Source organism: Oryza glaberrima, chromosome 10 (assembly GCF_000147395.1).
Source record: "Oryza glaberrima chromosome 10, OglaRS2, whole genome shotgun sequence".
Classification (NCBI taxonomy): domain Eukaryota; kingdom Viridiplantae; phylum Streptophyta; class Magnoliopsida; order Poales; family Poaceae; genus Oryza; species Oryza glaberrima.
Window position 1 is genome coordinate 6,610,786 of NC_068335.1, and position 17,543 is coordinate 6,628,328.

The 17,543-nt window shown below is 40.9% G+C and overlaps 2 protein-coding genes across 2 annotated transcripts; both read left to right on the forward strand.

The window, feature by feature from the left end:
* Positions 1-4,789: 4,789 nt before the first annotated feature.
* On the forward strand, positions 4,790-11,950 carry LOC127752540 (uncharacterized). Its single transcript, XM_052277949.1, has 6 exons — positions 4,790-6,261; positions 7,431-7,799; positions 8,982-9,205; positions 9,292-9,349; positions 10,783-10,979; positions 11,384-11,950. The coding sequence occupies exons 1-6, from the start codon at positions 4,870-4,872 to the stop codon at positions 11,604-11,606; spliced, it is 2,463 nt and encodes an 820-aa protein (XP_052133909.1). The 5' UTR covers positions 4,790-4,869; the 3' UTR covers positions 11,607-11,950.
* Positions 11,951-13,215: 1,265 nt separating this feature from the next.
* LOC127785673 (uncharacterized) lies at positions 13,216-17,191 on the forward strand. Its single transcript, XM_052313067.1, has 7 exons — positions 13,216-13,426; positions 13,577-13,608; positions 14,899-14,996; positions 15,096-15,178; positions 16,097-16,174; positions 16,292-16,387; positions 16,484-17,191. The coding sequence occupies exons 1-7, from the start codon at positions 13,337-13,339 to the stop codon at positions 16,751-16,753; spliced, it is 747 nt and encodes a 248-aa protein (XP_052169027.1). The 5' UTR covers positions 13,216-13,336; the 3' UTR covers positions 16,754-17,191.
* The last annotated feature ends 352 nt before the right edge of the window (positions 17,192-17,543 follow it).

Genomic DNA, 17,543 nt, shown 5'->3' on the forward strand with positions numbered 1-17,543 from the left:
TGGGCGTCTACTACTTCACCGCCGCCCTGCCTCCGTCGCCGCCGACTGGTATCTCTGCCTGCAGGGCTGGCCTATTATGCCGCCGTTGATGGGCGTCTACGACTTCATCGCCAGTTTGCCTTCGTCGCCGCTCATAGTGTCTTCACTTTCATGGCTGGCCTATTTTGCCGCCATTCAAGGACGTCTTCGTTTTCGTCATCATTATACTTCTTCCGTCGCCGACTGGTGTTTTTATCTTCACAACTACACGTCTTCGCTACTGGTTTGCTTCTGTTGGCGCTGACTCGTGTTCACTTCATCACGGCTTTGCAACTTTGTCACCATGGAGTTTCGACATCTCGGCATGCGTCAACAAATATAATGCCGTGTTATTATACTATAGCAAGTGGTTCTACAATTTTCACGATTTCTATTCGGACATCTTCAATATTTATCTTCACTCAAGCAATGAGTACTCGACGACAAGAAGCTACAGTTCTCGACTCTATGTTCAGTTGTTTCTCAACTAACCAAAGAGTCGGGGGCTACATAAATATAAGACTCTCAAAATTCGACAAGCTTTATATCAAGATGAAGCAATCAATCAATCAATGAGTCAGCTCTAGGAGTTATTATCTTTGTCTGCGCTTCAGAGCCGGCATTTTACTTCAGCGACTCCAATTATTACACCGGCAGCTATAGCACCAAGTTCTACTGCCATCTTCGTAAATCAAGAAGCGTTGCATCAGTCTTCTTTATGCACACGCTTGCACCAAGGAAACTGCTCGAGCTTCGATATCTTCTGAGCAATTTGATGGATTTTTATCACTGACATCATCACCAGCACCTCTACTTCATCGGCCTTGACATCTCCGTCGTTGCTAAGAGGTGCCTACGTCTTCGCTTTCGGTTGCTTCTGTCATCGCCGACTCTCATCGCCGACTTGTTATTTTGTCTTCGCGGTTGACCTACTATGCAAACGCTGATGAGCGTCTTCGTCATTATCATCAGCTGCTACACCGCTATTGACTGGATCACTGACATCGTCATCTTCATCAACATCATGTCAAGCCTCTTCAACATAGCTCACTCTACTGCTATTGATGGGCAACTTCTTCATCATATTTGATCATCTCTATTGCTGCCAATCGTCATTACCATCGGTTGCATTTGTCATCGTCGACTATTTCCTGCATTTTCATGATTGGAGGATTTCGCCATCGTCGTTGATCTGTCTCGTCTGTCTCTAACTGATTATTTCGTCACCATGTCTACAAAACTGTCGCCATTGCTGGGTGCCTTCATCTTCACTGCTAGTTGATTTGACTGCTGCCCACAAGTTTCTTCGCTTCCATGCCGATTGCATTAGCTATCACCGATGGACAATTCCAACTACTCCAAAAGGATAAGCTATATGCTCAGGGTCTTACGAGCTCAAGCACAAGGATCTTACCTTCAAGTTGGATTTTGTTCTAGATACAGGCAACATGCACTCGTAGTCCTAAGATTATTTTCTATGCTCGAAGACTGGACCAATCATTATTCCCCGTAAGGGCTATCAACCGAATACTTGCGCCAGTCGGGATTCAATTTTTATATCTATTTTGTAGTATCCCATAAGGGATAATCACTCAGATCAGAAGCTATTCATATGAGCTACACTTGGTCTATATCACCCGAAGGATTTATTACTCGGGAGCATGTTACATGCGTCATCCTTTAAAGGGTGTCGAAGGCATACTTTTTGGCCTAGGCCTAATATGTCTGCTGCCCATATTTTCAGGTGTGGCCTATCACATTCTTTAGGGACTTAGGCACTTTTTGCTTAGGCCAAAGTGCGCGTGATCAAGTGCCCAATACCTTAAAATCCTTTTATACCGCGGTTACTTAACTTTTTAGGAGTTGGTACAATGTATCTTAAAAGGTGTCAAACAGTAAAGCTATATATAGCTGCCCCGCTGACTTATTTATATAAGTCAAGGTGATGTTTGGATTTTTAAGCAATTGATTGGATACAATATCGTTGCTTTTTGCCACGTAAATGTGCATTTTTATTGACCAATATTATGGCTTAGGCTGATTATATATCTTGGTTATTTTCCAGGCGGTTGGTAAATCTTCTAAGAGTTTATTTACTCGGATTTTACACCACATATGCCGTATATTTTCGGGTGTGGTGAAACCATGTGTCTTTTAGGGACTTAAGCACATATGTTAAAGTAGTGCGTGCATGGCGTATGCCCAATACTTTGGAAATTTCTTTATTCACAGCATTCAAGCTTTTTTATAGCTGTTTTGCTATGTGAATTTTCAATGATGTAGCCAACTTTAGGTTACACTCATCATATTTTACCAAGAAGTCGGTATATCACTCGGATCATGTTATTCGGGAATTCACATCGCATATGCTATATATTGATATCAAGTCCCTTGGTTGACTATAATTATCAAAAACCACTTGGTTGGTTGGATTATTTATTCCTTGACTATATGCTTAGTTTGCTCAGCGAACCACATAGTTGGGAGCTACACCTATTAGGTGCGTCTAGTCGATGCACCTGACTTTATTTTTCAGCCCTCCACAGTCTTCAGGTTTGGTAAAAGTACTCGGGAGACCATGGTAAAGATGATTGAAGCACTCGGTTTTGGAGTAATCTAGTTTGAGAGAAGATTATTTTTTCGACTGTGAAGGTCTCAGGGGCTACTGTGAAGATTATGGGTACCCCATACCCACACGGTATGGTTATCCGACTAGTTATAGGGGATAACTTATATCTATGGAATATGTAACAGATCATGACTTGGGTATTACGTTTCCTTGTAAATTACGGAACGGCCTAAAGTCCTGGTTTGATAATACTGTAAAGTAGATCTAGGAAACTAATACCGTATTGGTTAAGGTTTCTATCTTGCAATCCTACCCCCCATCCTATATAAGGTGGGCAGGAGGCCCTATAGGGGGCATGAGCACATATGATCGTTAGATCTATACTACACCCGGCGGATTCAAATCCCCAAACAGGAGTAGGGTATTACCTCTCATTGAGAGGGCCTGAACCTGTCTAAATCCTTGTCTCGCATCTATCTACTTTTAGGTCTCGTACGCTACCCCTTTTATTATTGCCGAATTCATGTTTCGACAATATATCTTGTGGCTCATCTTATTGCGGTTTCTATTCTTATCTTAAACCTTGTTTAGGTAAGCTTTGGCATGCCAATCTTTTTTTAAAAAAACTTTGGCATGTCAGATGATGAGAAGGGTTAGGCCCTGTTCGATACTGAAGTTTTAACTAAACTAGTTGTGGCATACGAAACAAGATGAGATATTTAGTGTACGATAGATTAAGTCTTAGCTATTTTAAACATGATAAACAGATTTATTTGATTTTAGAAAAAAAAAACTTCTATATGAAAAGTTTCTAAAACTTGCTCGTAGAAAACACGTGAGTAGTGCATCAAATGATGCCTTAGTTTCACGTAAATCACGATGCTTTACGATATGAAGGAGTGTCTAGGCAAACAGGAGTCAAGATATCAAATTGTTTTGAGTATTGTTTTTCTTCATCCACAGTTAAAGATATGTTGTCACTATCTTTATACTATAGCCTTTTGCCAATCCGTTCTAGCATTATGTTGTTCGCTATAGCTCTCCAAATTAAATATGGTGAATCGTGTGTCCATCTTGTCGTTATGTTTAACTCTTTCAAACTTTATATATCTATGGTATTCCATATTATTTTAACATAAAAATATCCGCTTTTAAGAAAAAGCAGTGTATTGCTATTGAATGCGTTTTTCGCATAAAACAATTAGAAAGATTTTGTACTTTTAAATCTCGTAAAATCCATACAAGAAAGAAACATATAGCACCTTTTCTCTTACACCCGCCTTATCGTTATTCCAGATACCATACTCTCCACATTAGCTCAACTACCGATCATCTCATCATCATTAGTGAAGTCCTCACATAAACATATGGTGACACTACTTAATAATTTTAGGCATGTTATCTTCTCGTATCGAAATCCTATTTTTAGCTTCTCCACTCATCTCGAGCTAAGGAGTCTTTAGCTGTGAATCCAATAATATCTTTGCCGATCTCTACAGCGAACAATATGTAGCACTGATCAACAAAATAATCGTTTTAGCCAAATGAAATAAAAAATACTATGTTTACCGATATGGATTCATGGCAACCGTTTCTGCTCGGTCACATGCTAACAGCCAGCCTATTAACAAGGAAAAGAAAACAAAATTAATATAATATATATCTATATACATAATCAGAATTTGATTTTTTATAGAATGAATGTAGCAGTAAAAAATTGAGTGCAAAATCAACGTCCTCACTGCACCTCCGAGTCTCTCATGCCATTCCCAACCCAAGACACTAGACATGGTTTCCATAAACTCCACATCATCAAGAAACTAGTACTAGACACTACTCTTCCAATGTAAACAACATTATTCCATACTTAAATTTAATGTTACTTATCTCACATGATGTCTTGGATATTGTGTAGAAACTATGTCTCATGCAAGACATAGTTTCTTTCTCTTTCCTCATTTATTCACTTGCCATATTATTTTTTATCCTAGGTGGTAGCTTATTTAATGCTATAAACAACATTCTAGTAATTGAGTTGGGAATGGCCTCACAAGGCATACCGTTGCGTTGCATGTCCCGCACGCCGCAGAAGAAAGCCAACAGTTTCGGTCCGGACGGCCGCAAGCAGAAAGCGCGACACCCAAAACCCAAAGCCGGCGGCTTCAAAGAATCGCGACGTGCAAAAATCTTTCACGAAAAGGCAACACACAAAAAAAAAAGATAAAATAAAAAAGAAACCGGACACGAGCGACGCACCAACCTCTCCCTCCTCACCTCCCCCGATGGCTAGCGCCTCCTCAGGCGGCGCGGGCGGCGGCGGCGGCGGGCCCCACCCGTCAGCCTCCCCGTCCGCGGCGGCCGGTGTTCCGTCGTCGTCGTCGTCGAAGGCGTCGCTCGACGGTGGCTTCCTCCTCCGCATCCTTCAAAACCCTCCTCCCCAGACGCGCCACCAAGCTCCCCCGCCGGTCGCCGCCGCCGCCGCGGCCGGGCCGCAGCAGGTCTTCGTCGACCCCGCCGTCGCCGCGGTGGGGCCGGCCTTCCCCTCCGCCGCGCCGCAGCTGCAGCACGGCGGGGGCTTCGCGTGGCCCTCCCCGGCCTCTAATCCGCAGCCGCAGCTCCGGTTTCCCGATCCCCGCCTCGCGCAGCCGCTGGATCCCTACGTGGCGCTCGGATATGGCGGCTCCGGTGCCGTGGATGGGGTCGCCGGGAGCAGAGCGGTGAAGCCCAGGTCAGCGGCGCCGCCTCCCGGATTCGCCAAGGCATCCCATCCGCCGTCTTCCTCCTCCCGTGAGACGTTGAATGCGTTTGGTGGAATGCACAACAGGGAGCAGAGAAGGGAGCCAAGCCACCAACATCCGAGGGGTTTCGGTAGAGCGCTGGAGAAAGAGCAGCGGGTAGTGCAGCCTTCTGCGGGTGGCCATGAAGCATTAGGTGTAGCGCCCCCGCGAGAGCTGCATACAATGCAAACCACAGGTGGCCGTGATATGGCTGCTGGAACAATGTACAGGGAACATCAGCAGCGGCAGGATCATTTCTTGTCAAGGACGCCGCCTGATGGGAATGGCCCTGGACCGTTTGGTAGGATGCCTCGTGGCGAGCAGCATATGCATTCAGCTACAGGTGGTAGGATGCACCATGGAGAGCAGCATGTGGCTCCTGCGGTCACCGGTGGCAGGTTGCCGCACATGGGTCAACGGCCACAAGATCACAGCTTGTCAAACTTGCCACGGAGAGAGCAGAGATGGCAGGGGCATGGAGATTTGAAGGGCCACGCCTCTTTGAAGCCGCCCAATACAAATGTGCATGGTATGTTCAGTATGATGTCAGTGAAAGAACCGCACCAGGCGCCAATGCCCACCAGCGGTTCAGTAGCTATGGATGTAAGGGAGGATAGAGGCAAGAAGACGGTGGCAAAAGCCAATGGTTTGGAGGATGGTGTTGTTGGCGAAGTAGGCTTTGAGCACATTGTTGAAGGAGGAGTAACTTTGGAGGCAAGGAAGTTTGAAGTTTCGTATACGAAGAATGACTTTAGGTCTATTGGGCAGGATGAGGAAGTGGATGATGGCAACAAGAATGATGATGCTACAATTGAGCAGCTGATGGAGACTCTGGTGATTGACGATAATGGTGAGGCCAAGAGCACGGTGGTGCAAATAAATGGTTCAAGGAGTAAGGTAAATTCGATTTATCTTGCAGTGTAATATAAATTTCTAGCTATAACATAGTGCGCTCGCCCTCTTTTTTGGTCTTATAATATGAAATGAAACTAATATGTTTTGTTCTTTCTACCATGTGTATTTTATAGCATGCATTTGTTCTAACATCTGAGAAAGACCACCAGGATTCTTAATTTGGTCTCTGTTGTGAGTATTGAATTTAATATGACTTCTAAAAGTAACAGATAATGGAATAAATATGCTTCTGTTGAGGCAAAATGCAAATAAGATACAGCCTTACTGTTCTAGTTGCTCTTGAATTCATCCAAGTTAATGCCGCACCTTTTTTTGACATGCTAGTTGATCTTGAACTCAAACTAAACCATATTTATTCACTTAAATCTGTATGGAACTTTCGGGATAAACTTCAATCTTATTTTATTTTGTTCCTGAACTTAAGTGAACTTGTTAATATGAATATACATCTGCATATACTAATTCCTATTAAGTTGAGTCAAGGTTGGACATTTGTTATACTGATCAACTGATGTGCTTGTTTACAAGTCTAATCCAAGCAGTGAAACCAAACTATGGGCCTGTTTGGGGGAGCTTTAGATTCTGAGAAGTAGCTGTTTGGTAACCAGCTTCTGAGAATCTGGAAAAGCTCTGAAACCCAGCTTCTCCAGCTTCTAGCTTCTTAGTTCATTTTTCAGAATCTGTAATTGTGGACTGTTTGGGGCAGCTTCTAGCAGAAGTAGCTTTTCTGCAGCTGGGACAAGCTCCCCCAAACAGGGCCTATAGATATGAGCTCAAGCTTAGTCTGACTACACTCGTACTCAAAACTTTCTATAACTTCTGCCTTAAGCTGTGCATAACAAGGCTTTACTGAGTTTAGCATGTTGCCAACCCTCAGTTGCGATTGATTTGGACCTATATGTCAGTAACAGTAGATCACATTATAGCTATTGTAATTTACTATTCCGCAGAACAATCAAATAACAAATTTGGTCTGGCAGTTCTAGCTTCAAGTGCGAGCTAACTATCTATAGCTTTTCCCCAGTTCCATTGTTATGAACCCCCTCTGGTTGCCATTGATACTTAAGCAAATGATTTCACAATTTTGATGATCCTTACACATGTTGGACTTGATCATGTAACTTAGTCATCCTTTCTTTTTTGCCTTGCAGAACTTCAGATCAGATTCTAGAGGAAAAAATGTATCAAGCCAAAGTGTAAGATTTCAGAGGAGAATTAGGCCATGTCGGTATGACATAGATCAATTTACACCTAGTTTTATGTCAATTTTTGAATCTCTGGTGCCCTCGGATGAAGAAATTTCAAAGCAGAAGCAATTGCTGGCAACACTGAGCAGATTAATAAATAAGGAATGGCCTAATTCAAAACTTTACCTCTATGGATCATGTGCTAATTCATTTGGTTTCTCAAATAGTGATATTGATCTTTGTCTGTCTATTGACGAGAAGGAAATGAGCAAGGTTGACATTATTTTGAAACTGGCACATATTCTCCATGCTGGTAATCTCCGGAATATTCAGGTGAGCTTTAGTCTCCTTTCATGCTGTGTCATGACATGTTAGATCTTTTTGAGTTGAATAATAACTTGGCATATTCGATATGTCCTAAACAAGGGATAATTGATCGTACGCCACCAATTCGATTGCCACCGTAGGATTTTCCACTATTTGTAGCCTAGTTGATAATTTGGCACCGTTTAGACAATATGACTCTAGCATTTGCCATTTTGGACTGTTTTGAATTTATCCTTTTCCATTTGATTATTTTTGGCAGCCTGGACCGATTTTTTTCTTCCACTTTTGTCCCATCTTCATCCTCTTTTTTCCCCATTCTCACCATCCTGCAGCAATATTGATGGGGTTGAACTCTGAGCGGTCCCCAGCTGCTGCTACTGCAGGGCTTGGGGGTCTGATGTAGCCATAGGTCATTGGCGCAGTCTGTGTGCGAAGGTGGCATAGGTAGGTGGCATGTGGTGGGGGGGTTCTTGAGGAAGCCGTCGCTGCAGTCTGGGCAGGCAACAAGGGGAATCCTCATGTGGTTGTGGCATGCACAAGGTGGTCACAAGTTGCATCAGCAGATGAGGGAAGAGCAGGCAAGCTTGGCAGTGGCGGTGGCAATGATGGGTGCGTGGCTAGATGTCTGTGTAAGACAGCGAGTGTGGTGACATGTCATGACAGCGGGAGCGATCATCGGCTGTTCAATCTTCTGTGCTGCTGCTGCTCTTCCACATCCTCTAGTCCCTCCACACCTGCTCATTGATCCATCCCAGCTAGAGAGAAATGGAAGTAGGTGGTAGCAAAGTGGCAGTTTATATATATATATATCAGCCACATCTAATAGGTTGCAATGAAAAAGGAGAATCAAATTTGTTCCAGAGTGGCATATCCTTGTTGGCTTATCTAATTGGTGGCATATGATCAATTAGCCCCCCCCCCCCCCCCCCCCACAAAACAATGTGCTGATGTGGCCTGCAATATCTTTCTAAATCATGTGTCATGTGATATATTCATATATCAAGAGTTCATCGTTTATAACCCAAATTTATGTTGGTACATTAACTACATGCTTTGTGTTTTCCATTTGGATGAAACATTGAATAATGAATATAATGTTTGTATTAATCTATTTTCATTTGAGACTTGTTCCAATATGGTTGGGGTTTGAACATATGTACTAAATTTCTAGCAAATTAATGATTGCAGGCATTAACTCGGGCAAGGGTCCCAATAGTGAAGCTTATGGATCCAAATACAGGGCTATCTTGTGACATATGTGTCAATAACCTTTTAGCAGTTGTTAACACAAAACTTCTAAGAGATTATTCACAAATTGATAAAAGGTTACGGCCATTAGCATTCATTGTGAAGCATTGGGCTAAATCTCGGTGTGTAAATGAAACTTACCAAGGAACACTTTCTAGTTATGCGTAAGTTTCCTGTACAACTCATTAAATGTTATCCCCTTATGTCTAAATGATCATGGTCTTAATTTTGTTATTTTCTTCACACCCAGCTATGTGATAATGTGCATCCACTACTTACAGTCACAGAGAATACTCCCATGTCTACAGGTATCTGGATTATTTATAGTCCAATTTTTGTACAATTATTTATAGTTATGCGTAAGTATTGTTGTCTTTTACATCCATGAAAGACATGTATTGCTATTACAAAACAAACTTTTCTAATAATCCATATATTTGACAATACTTGTCAGTAACCTAGGTTGAATGTATGAAGCAATAAACATATGCAGCATTTTGCACCTAAACCCAATATTTGTTATGTGCAACAATTATGAAAGTAAAAAATGCATGCATCATACTGATTTGGTAAACAGATCAGTAAAAAAGTGATGGGACCACCAGATTATCCACCTAGGCATTCCCTGTTCATCTTTCTCCCCATCCTCATTCTATAAAAAAGCGGTCGGTACATGGTTTCGGGATGATTTGGCAGCCACCTCACTCAATACCTTCCACATGACCAACCTTGGGACATCACTTCGATGATTTTAGTAGTTGAGAGACAAGTTCTATTTTTGACTGGAGTTGAGAAACCATGTGAGACTTCTTCCTAGGTATTATATGCTGTGCCTTTCTGTATATTCTGCAAGTGTTTCTGGATTTTTTTTGTGAGGGACAGCTAGATTATTGGTCTTAAGGATATTTTGCTTTCTGTTGGTTTAGACTTGTCCCATCGTTTTGCCTTGTTGATACTGTTGCTTTTATCCAAGAGGGGAAATTTTCACTTAAATTGAGTAAAGATTATAGTCCCATATGGTGAGAGCATAGTGGGGCATACTTTTGCCTGTGAGAGTTATTCTACCAATATTTGTTGCCTACCATCTCTGTCAGACTCTGGGTGTGTTTAGTTCCACGCCAAAATTGGAAGTTTGAAGAAAGTTGGAACGATGTGACGGAAAAGTTGGAAGTTTGTGTGTAGAAAAAATCGATGTGACGTTTTGGGGGTTCAAACTTTGCAACTAAACACAGCCTCATTTCTTTGTTATTAAGGCCCTGTTTAGATCCGACCCCAAAATTTTACACCCAGTCACATCGAACGTTTGAACACCTGCATGAAGTATTAAATATAGGCTAAAAAAATAACTAACAACAGATTGCGACTAATTTGCGAGACGAATCTTTTAAGCCTAATTTCTCCATGATTTGACAATGTGGTGCTACAGTAAACATTTGCTAATGACAGATTAATTAGACTTAATAAATTCATCTCGCGGTTTACTGACGGATTCTGTAATTAGTTTTTTTATTAGTGCCCAAACATCCCATGCAACATCCTATATAATACCCGATGTGACACGCCAAAACTTTACACCCCTGGATTTAAACACCCCCTAAGATATCATAATTCACAACAGTGCTGCCCTGGCATGTAAAAAATAGAACAGCTGTCATATCTGTGTACCATGTTGCTGCATCTTATTTGCTTTTTACTACCATACCATTATTTTGTTTGCAACTAACAGTCAATGATATGACAGGAAATGGAGCCGACCTATTATGTCACTGTTGATAATAATATTTGTGCATACTTTGATCAAGTGGACAAATTAAATGGCTTTGGTGCTCAATGCAAAGACACTTTATCAAGGTTGCTTTGGGGCTTTTTTCGTTACTGGGCATATGCCCATAATTACACAAAGGATGTAATATCAATTCGGACTGGAAGAAGCATTAGGTATGCTACATATCCCACATGTTAAACCACGTTTTCATTTCCACAAATACTGTCATCGTGCTGAGCTTTTGTTCCCTGGTTCCTGTTAGAATAGTGTATGATGTGTAGCATATCCCACATGTTAAACCACGTTTTCATTTCCAGAAAATACCGTTGTGCTGAGCTTTTGTTCCGTGGTTCCTGTTAGAGTAGTCTATGATGCGTAAAACGGCAAGCAGCGGCTTGATAATCCAGCGACGTCCAGTATAGAAGTTTAAATTGAAGTTTCTCTTTTCATTCCCAACTAATGCATTATGAACAATTGAACTTGTGGCTAAGTAGCTTTAAATATATATTTTTATCGTATACTGGAATATGAAGTAGCTTACGGATTGATTTTCCTTGTCATTTTGGTCTTCTTTCAGTAAGAATATGAAGGATTGGACAAGAAGAATTGGAAATGACAGGCATCTCATTTGCATTGAAGATCCTTTTGAGACCTCCCATGATCTTGGTCGTGTTGTTGACAATAGATCGATCTGGGCACTCCGAGAGGAATTTGAGCGAGCTGCGGAGATATTGCACCTTGACCCAAACCCCAACATCACACTTTTTGAGCCTTATGTGCCCTCTGAAGCTGAAACATGATACCACAAAATCATCATCATCATGTTCTGCTGTGTCAAGAAGCCCTTCAGTTCCAAAGGAATCTTGTCAAAGCTTATGTCGTACTATGTGCATAGCTTAGCTGTACCATGTATACTTAAGTTGTAAAGTAACTAGGGGCCTCAGCAGTAGGTGGTGACAGCATGCTTCTGCTAAGTGGTAATTGGGGGAAGCCAGCAATATTTAATCAGATTTCTAGTGCTATCAATTCTTATTTAGAAAGGGAGATGTTTGAACTAGACACTACTGTCCGATATTTCATGATAGTTTAGCGTGCAGTAGTTTTTTTCCCTAATGAGAAGAATAATAAAGTTGCTTTAAGCCCACCACTGCAACTGTCATTTTTATGACTTGATAATAGTAAGACATCGAAAGGAGGCTCATCACAACGTGACCATTCTATCCGTCAAGCACGTCTACTTGTGAACATAGTTGAATAGATCGGACCGGTGAGTGACCCGTTAACCTCTTGCTTCACCGGTACGATGGCCTGACCGGTAAACCAGCTGGTCGAACCGCGCTTCACTACTGGATTAAAAAAGTTTTATGTTCCCATATTAGCATTATAATGCTGCGATGGCTACCGGGGTCAACTTCCAACCCACTCATCAGAGTTTGACTTCCCACCATTACCTTTTTTTTTTTGGTGATTTTTATCTAAATATCTAGTTATTTCATGCCTTCAAGTTAAATGGGTCGGAACAAGGCCCATTTAAGCAATTCAGATGTCTAGGCCAGTCCGATCGAGGCCGGTTTATCACCGGTTCACTTAAAACCAGCTAGTTCAAGTGGTCTAAGGTGGGTCAATATGCAATCAATAGTTTCCTTCAAGATGCAGATCTCCAATTTAAGTTTAGTTTGTGCGATACATCTGTAGCTAAAAATATAATACATGTTTTCTTTTGTTCTTCAGATGTCTTTTTGAATTTACATATCAAATTAATCGTTCAGTTGACATTGGATTGCTATGGATTAAAGGCTAAGTTCCACCGATAAGTTCGGCTAGAATGTTTGGCCGCACACGAAACAAGAAGCCGTTAACATATTATTAATCAAGTATTAATTAATATAAATTAAAAAAAGATTTATTTCACCTTTTAAGAATACTTTTACCCACAAAACTTTTGCACAAGTGTGCATAGGATAAAGTAGAAGCAAGCTTTTGAAGAATGAGGAGGTGGGACATTTAACTATTTGCCACTTTTAAGATATGAAAATTAAAGATTTGTCATTCGTTGTCTATGACATATGGATCTATTAGCAAATAGTTAATTATTCCTTAGGAGGTTGCTATCTTGCTAATATAAATTGCTGAAATGAACTCAATCTAAATGTGGATTGGTTACATTATGTGTAGCGTACACTCATCTTCCCTTTTGTTATCGGTCATCGATTATCGTTAGGCCACTTCACAACGTATAGTAATTCCACACATTTCGAAACTACACAATTCCCATATAAATATGAAAAAGAAAATTCCATCATGGTTGACTAAAAGTTACAAAGCAAAGCCAGATCTCGAAGAGTAGTAATGAGCCTAATCAACCTCATGACAAGATCCAGGTCTTCGGCAAGTTGAGCTGTTAGGTACATTCCCAATTCCCCATCTACACTTGACACACACTAACGCGGCCGAGAAGACCAAAAAGAAAAATAAAACGAAAAAAAATAAAAGAAAAGAAAGAAACGATTGGGAAGAGAGATCCGGCGAAATGGCGGCGCCGCCCCCGCCGGCGCTGGAGCCGGAGATCGGCCCCGACGGCCTCGCCAGGGAGAACCCCGTCATCGCCTACACCGAGAAGGTACGCGCGGGGGGGCAGGCTCAGCCGCCGCCGCCGCCTCCTCCTCCTCCACATCCCAGAACACGTCTCTACTTGATTCGTTTCGCACCTAGTGCGATGTTCCTCCTTCATCGCTGCTTGGTTTCTTGATGTGGATTCCGTTCGCCGCAGGTGATTTTGGAGGAGCAGCTGCAGCTGAAGAAGTGAGTCGTATCTTCCTCACCTCCCTAAATCACTTGCAATTTCGTTTCTACTGTCTGCGATTCTTGGATCTGCATTGCCTTTCTTTATGTGAATCTGCATTTTTCCCACCACTAGAATTGATGAGAATTGAGGATGAGGCCACGAGAGAAACATAAATTAATTGGACTAGATCATGCATTTTTTTTTCAGTTAAGATCATACATCTTTCTGGAATCATTTTCTGTCCGTCCCTGTCACCTACAATGATTTAGAGAGGAATGTCGGATTGAATTGTATGAGTGCGCACTGTGATATGGACTTACATTTACCAAAGGAGCAAGGTTCTACTCGTTAGAGACAGGAAATACTTTAGCTATGTCTATTTTACTAGGAGCTTACTCAAAAATGTGTATGGTGGCATCCAGTAAGTCCCATTGATGTTAATTTTATAGACATGGGAGATGAGATGTAAATCCTGCATCAATGACATGAGATTCTAGGTCGTACATTGCTTTTATTAGCTTCTGGCCTTCTACGAAAAATGCTATCTTGATTTAGGGACATGTCTTAGTAGCCTGACTGTTAGCAAAATGCAGTTCACTGATGAATTGTGCGAGCGTTCGCCTTGCTCTTCCATTGATTATGAATAAAGTAAATTCAACAGTAATTTTCTTCCTTTATTTATCATCAGTAATGGAATTATGTTTTGTCTTGTTATAATTATGATATTTTTACTCTGTTCCGTGTGAAGCTGATATATGATTTGATTTGATTTTAGCCTGTTTTACAGCTATGTCCTCAATTTCCCCGTTTTCTTTGATAACATTATGTTCCTAGAGATCCCCATGTTTTTTTAGCACAGGCAATGTTGTAATACCATACTTGGTGCATGTAGGTCTGTAGGGCTATGCATTCTTTTTCTGCACCTGTGCATATCATAAGGATCATAGGCTGATGCCAAGATAATGTTTCTTCATATTTACCTTGAATTCTTGAATCCATTGCTTAGGTCATGGAGCCTTCTTGGATTTTGAGACATTAGAATCCATCCATTTTTCAATCAACATTAAGCAGATTTTAGAATCTTGACAGATGACAACGTTTGAGCTTGCCATTTCTGGGGACCTATTTAACATGGAAACTGGCAGCGATTTAGCATAAATCTATGTACGTTTAGTCAGGCATCATAGGTTACACCAATTTGCGCGTGTCAACTTTGTTGCTATGTTTTACGATTATGTTGTGTTCTGATTAGTTTAACTCATTTGTTTCATTATTACTCAAACTAAAAAGTTAGCACTGTTTCTCAGATACATTCAGGAGAACTATTCCAAAATTCGTGATGTTGAAAAGGAGCTAGAGAATCTGAGTTTAGAAATGAAACTAACAGCTGGGCCAAAGAAAGCAGGTAGTTAACATTGTTTCCAAGAGCTTGTATTGTTTCACATCTGTACATGGAATACTTTAATTGGCTGACCTGTTTCTTCTTTGTCTTTTCTGGTTCCAGCACTTGAGCATTTAAGAAAAAAGATTGAAATATCAACAGAGAGAATACGGTTGGCTAGGGTGAAAGAGGAACAGGCAAAGAAGGTTGAATCTGCTGACGTTTGACTTGAGTACAAATACTCTCTCTGTTCACGAATCACGAATACTTATTACTTTGGACCACTTTATTTGTTTACAGATACTCTACGTTTTTCGGAACCACAGTTTTCCATTTTGTCTACACATCCCACTTGTAGTGGAACATTATTTGGGGTTAGTTATTTGGGGGTAGTTTGGTCATATTGGGTAAAAATACTAAATACTTGTGTTGGTAAAGGAGAAAGTATTTGTGAAAGGGAGTACATAATTTACCAACTACTTGGTATACATGTCCGTTTTTCTTTTAGTAGCTGTCGATCTCATGAATGGAATGAAAGGATGGAACTCCTTTGTCAAACACAAACAAACTCATGTTTTTTCACCAAAACTGTAGGTCTGTTATTAGTACATGACATTAGAATTAGTACAACTGTTAAACCCCTAATACACTGAATTTTTTAGATAAAGTGTTCTGTTGTAGTATTGGTTTTTGTGTTCCGAAATGCATGAGTACATTGAAAGAAGGTAAACTTTAAAGTTGTAATGAACGTTTTGTCTTCCTGCTAGTAAGTTATCGAACCAGTGTCATGTTTTTGCTCTGATTCTTCTTCTGTTAGGAAATACCAATCCTATATTGGCTTTGTCATCCTCTGTTTAGCAGATGTATGGTATGGTTACTAGGTAGTGTTGCTCGATACCCGAGCTTGCACCAGTATTAGTGTGTGAACTTTAGGGTCCAACTTGTAGCTGCACCTTCTCTATCCATTCTATATTTTGTTTGTTAAATATCTTGTATTATATTTCTATCTTCTGTTCTTGAGCCTTAAGCTGTTTCCTTTGTATTATATTTCTATCTTCTGTTCTTAAGCCTTAAGCTGTTTCCTTTCTATTTACTGATTGCTCTATCTGTTTTTTGTATTTTAGGCCTGGGAAGCTGCTGCACAAAATGTTAAAGATGAAGAGAATGCTAAGCAGAATCTATGTGATGATCTGAACCGGCTGGTATGTGTTCTCTTTCTCTAATTCTTACTCATATACCTTGTAGATTTCTTATTGCATCACCAGATTCATCAGATTCTTAATACAAGATAACACTTGATTGATCGACTTGATTATTAGGTCCAAGAGAGCGCCGCTTCCCAATTTTCAAGATTAGAGGAGCTAAAGAAGCGTTTAGAATCCCTAAATCCCAGTCGGGCTTCTGTTGATGTCTCTGTAAGTTCAGATCCCTGTGGTCATCAACCTGATCGAGTCCCTCATAAATTGTCGAAAATCTGTCCTTTCCTGATTCTCACTCTATGTAATTATCAGGGTATGAATACTGCACAGCATGCAACCACAAGTTCAGTGCCTCAGCAGGCTGCGGCACAAAATCCTCAAAATGCACCTAGCCCTGCAAATAATGCCAACCATGACTCCAGCGGACTATCCCAGCAGCAAAGACCTGCCGATGCAGAAAGGAAGAGAAGACCATCACAAATGGGACGGGGGAGAGGTGGTGTGATGATCCTCCCCAAGGGAAGAGGAAGTTCAGGGTCAGGATGGACAGGTGCTGGGTTTGATGTAGATGGCCGTACATGATTCTAGGGTTTGTAGTTACGTTTGAATTGTTGAAAATTAGAATTATCTCAGGAGTTCCAGGGCAAACAACAGTGAGAATGTAATGCATTATTGATTACTACCTCCGTTTCACAATGTAAGTCATTCTAGCATTTTCCACATTCATATTGATGTTAATGAATCTAGACATATATATATATATATATTTAGATTCATTAACATCAATATGAATGTGAAAAATGTTAGAATGACTTACATTATGAAACGGATGAAGTATTTGTTTACCAAATATATATGTTGACATGTGTAGCCAAATATTCAAATTGTAACTGCCAATACAGTAAAAGAGTTTATTTGATTATATATCGAATAACGTGTCAGTAATTCTTTGGAGTTAAGGGTCTCTTATTTATGGAAAAGTCGTGTCAATAGTACAGTTAGTGGTGTAGCAACTCAAAATCAATTTAATTCTTTCAGAATTCGTTCCATTTCAATGCAAGATTCAATCTAGTTCCTGTGTATGGGTGGGTGGGTTGTGTTTGGGGGTGGGGGTTGGGGGATGTAGGTATGAGAATCATCTTCATCTTCCTTTTACTCGTAAGAACAGAAAAAGTTGCCATATTCACCTGTCTTTATATTACTCTAGAAGCGGAGTTGCCTGTCCACCTCTTCGTTTGTAGGCAGCTGCTTTGTAGCCAGGCGCAACAATGGTTACCAACCCAATTTAGATTCATGACCCATCTCCGCCTATGGTTTGGATCCGTCCAGCCCAAAAATTTTACAAGTCCCATTTTCAGTCCAGCCCAACTTT

Coding starts and splice junctions, on each gene's coding strand:
- LOC127752540 (XM_052277949.1), top strand. CDS start 4,870: ATGGCTAGCGCCTCCTCAGGCGGCGCGGGCGGCGGCGGCGGCGGGCCC. Junction 7,800..8,981: donor GTAATCTCCGGAATATTCAG/GTGAGCTTTAGT, acceptor TAATGATTGCAG/GCATTAACTCGGGCAAGGGT. Junction 10,980..11,383: donor CGGACTGGAAGAAGCATTAG/GTATGCTACATA, acceptor GTCTTCTTTCAG/TAAGAATATGAAGGATTGGA.
- LOC127785673 (XM_052313067.1), top strand. CDS start 13,337: ATGGCGGCGCCGCCCCCGCCGGCGCTGGAGCCGGAGATCGGCCCCGAC. Junction 13,427..13,576: donor TCATCGCCTACACCGAGAAG/GTACGCGCGGGG, acceptor CGTTCGCCGCAG/GTGATTTTGGAGGAGCAGCT. Junction 15,179..16,096: donor AAGAGGAACAGGCAAAGAAG/GTTGAATCTGCT, acceptor TTTGTATTTTAG/GCCTGGGAAGCTGCTGCACA.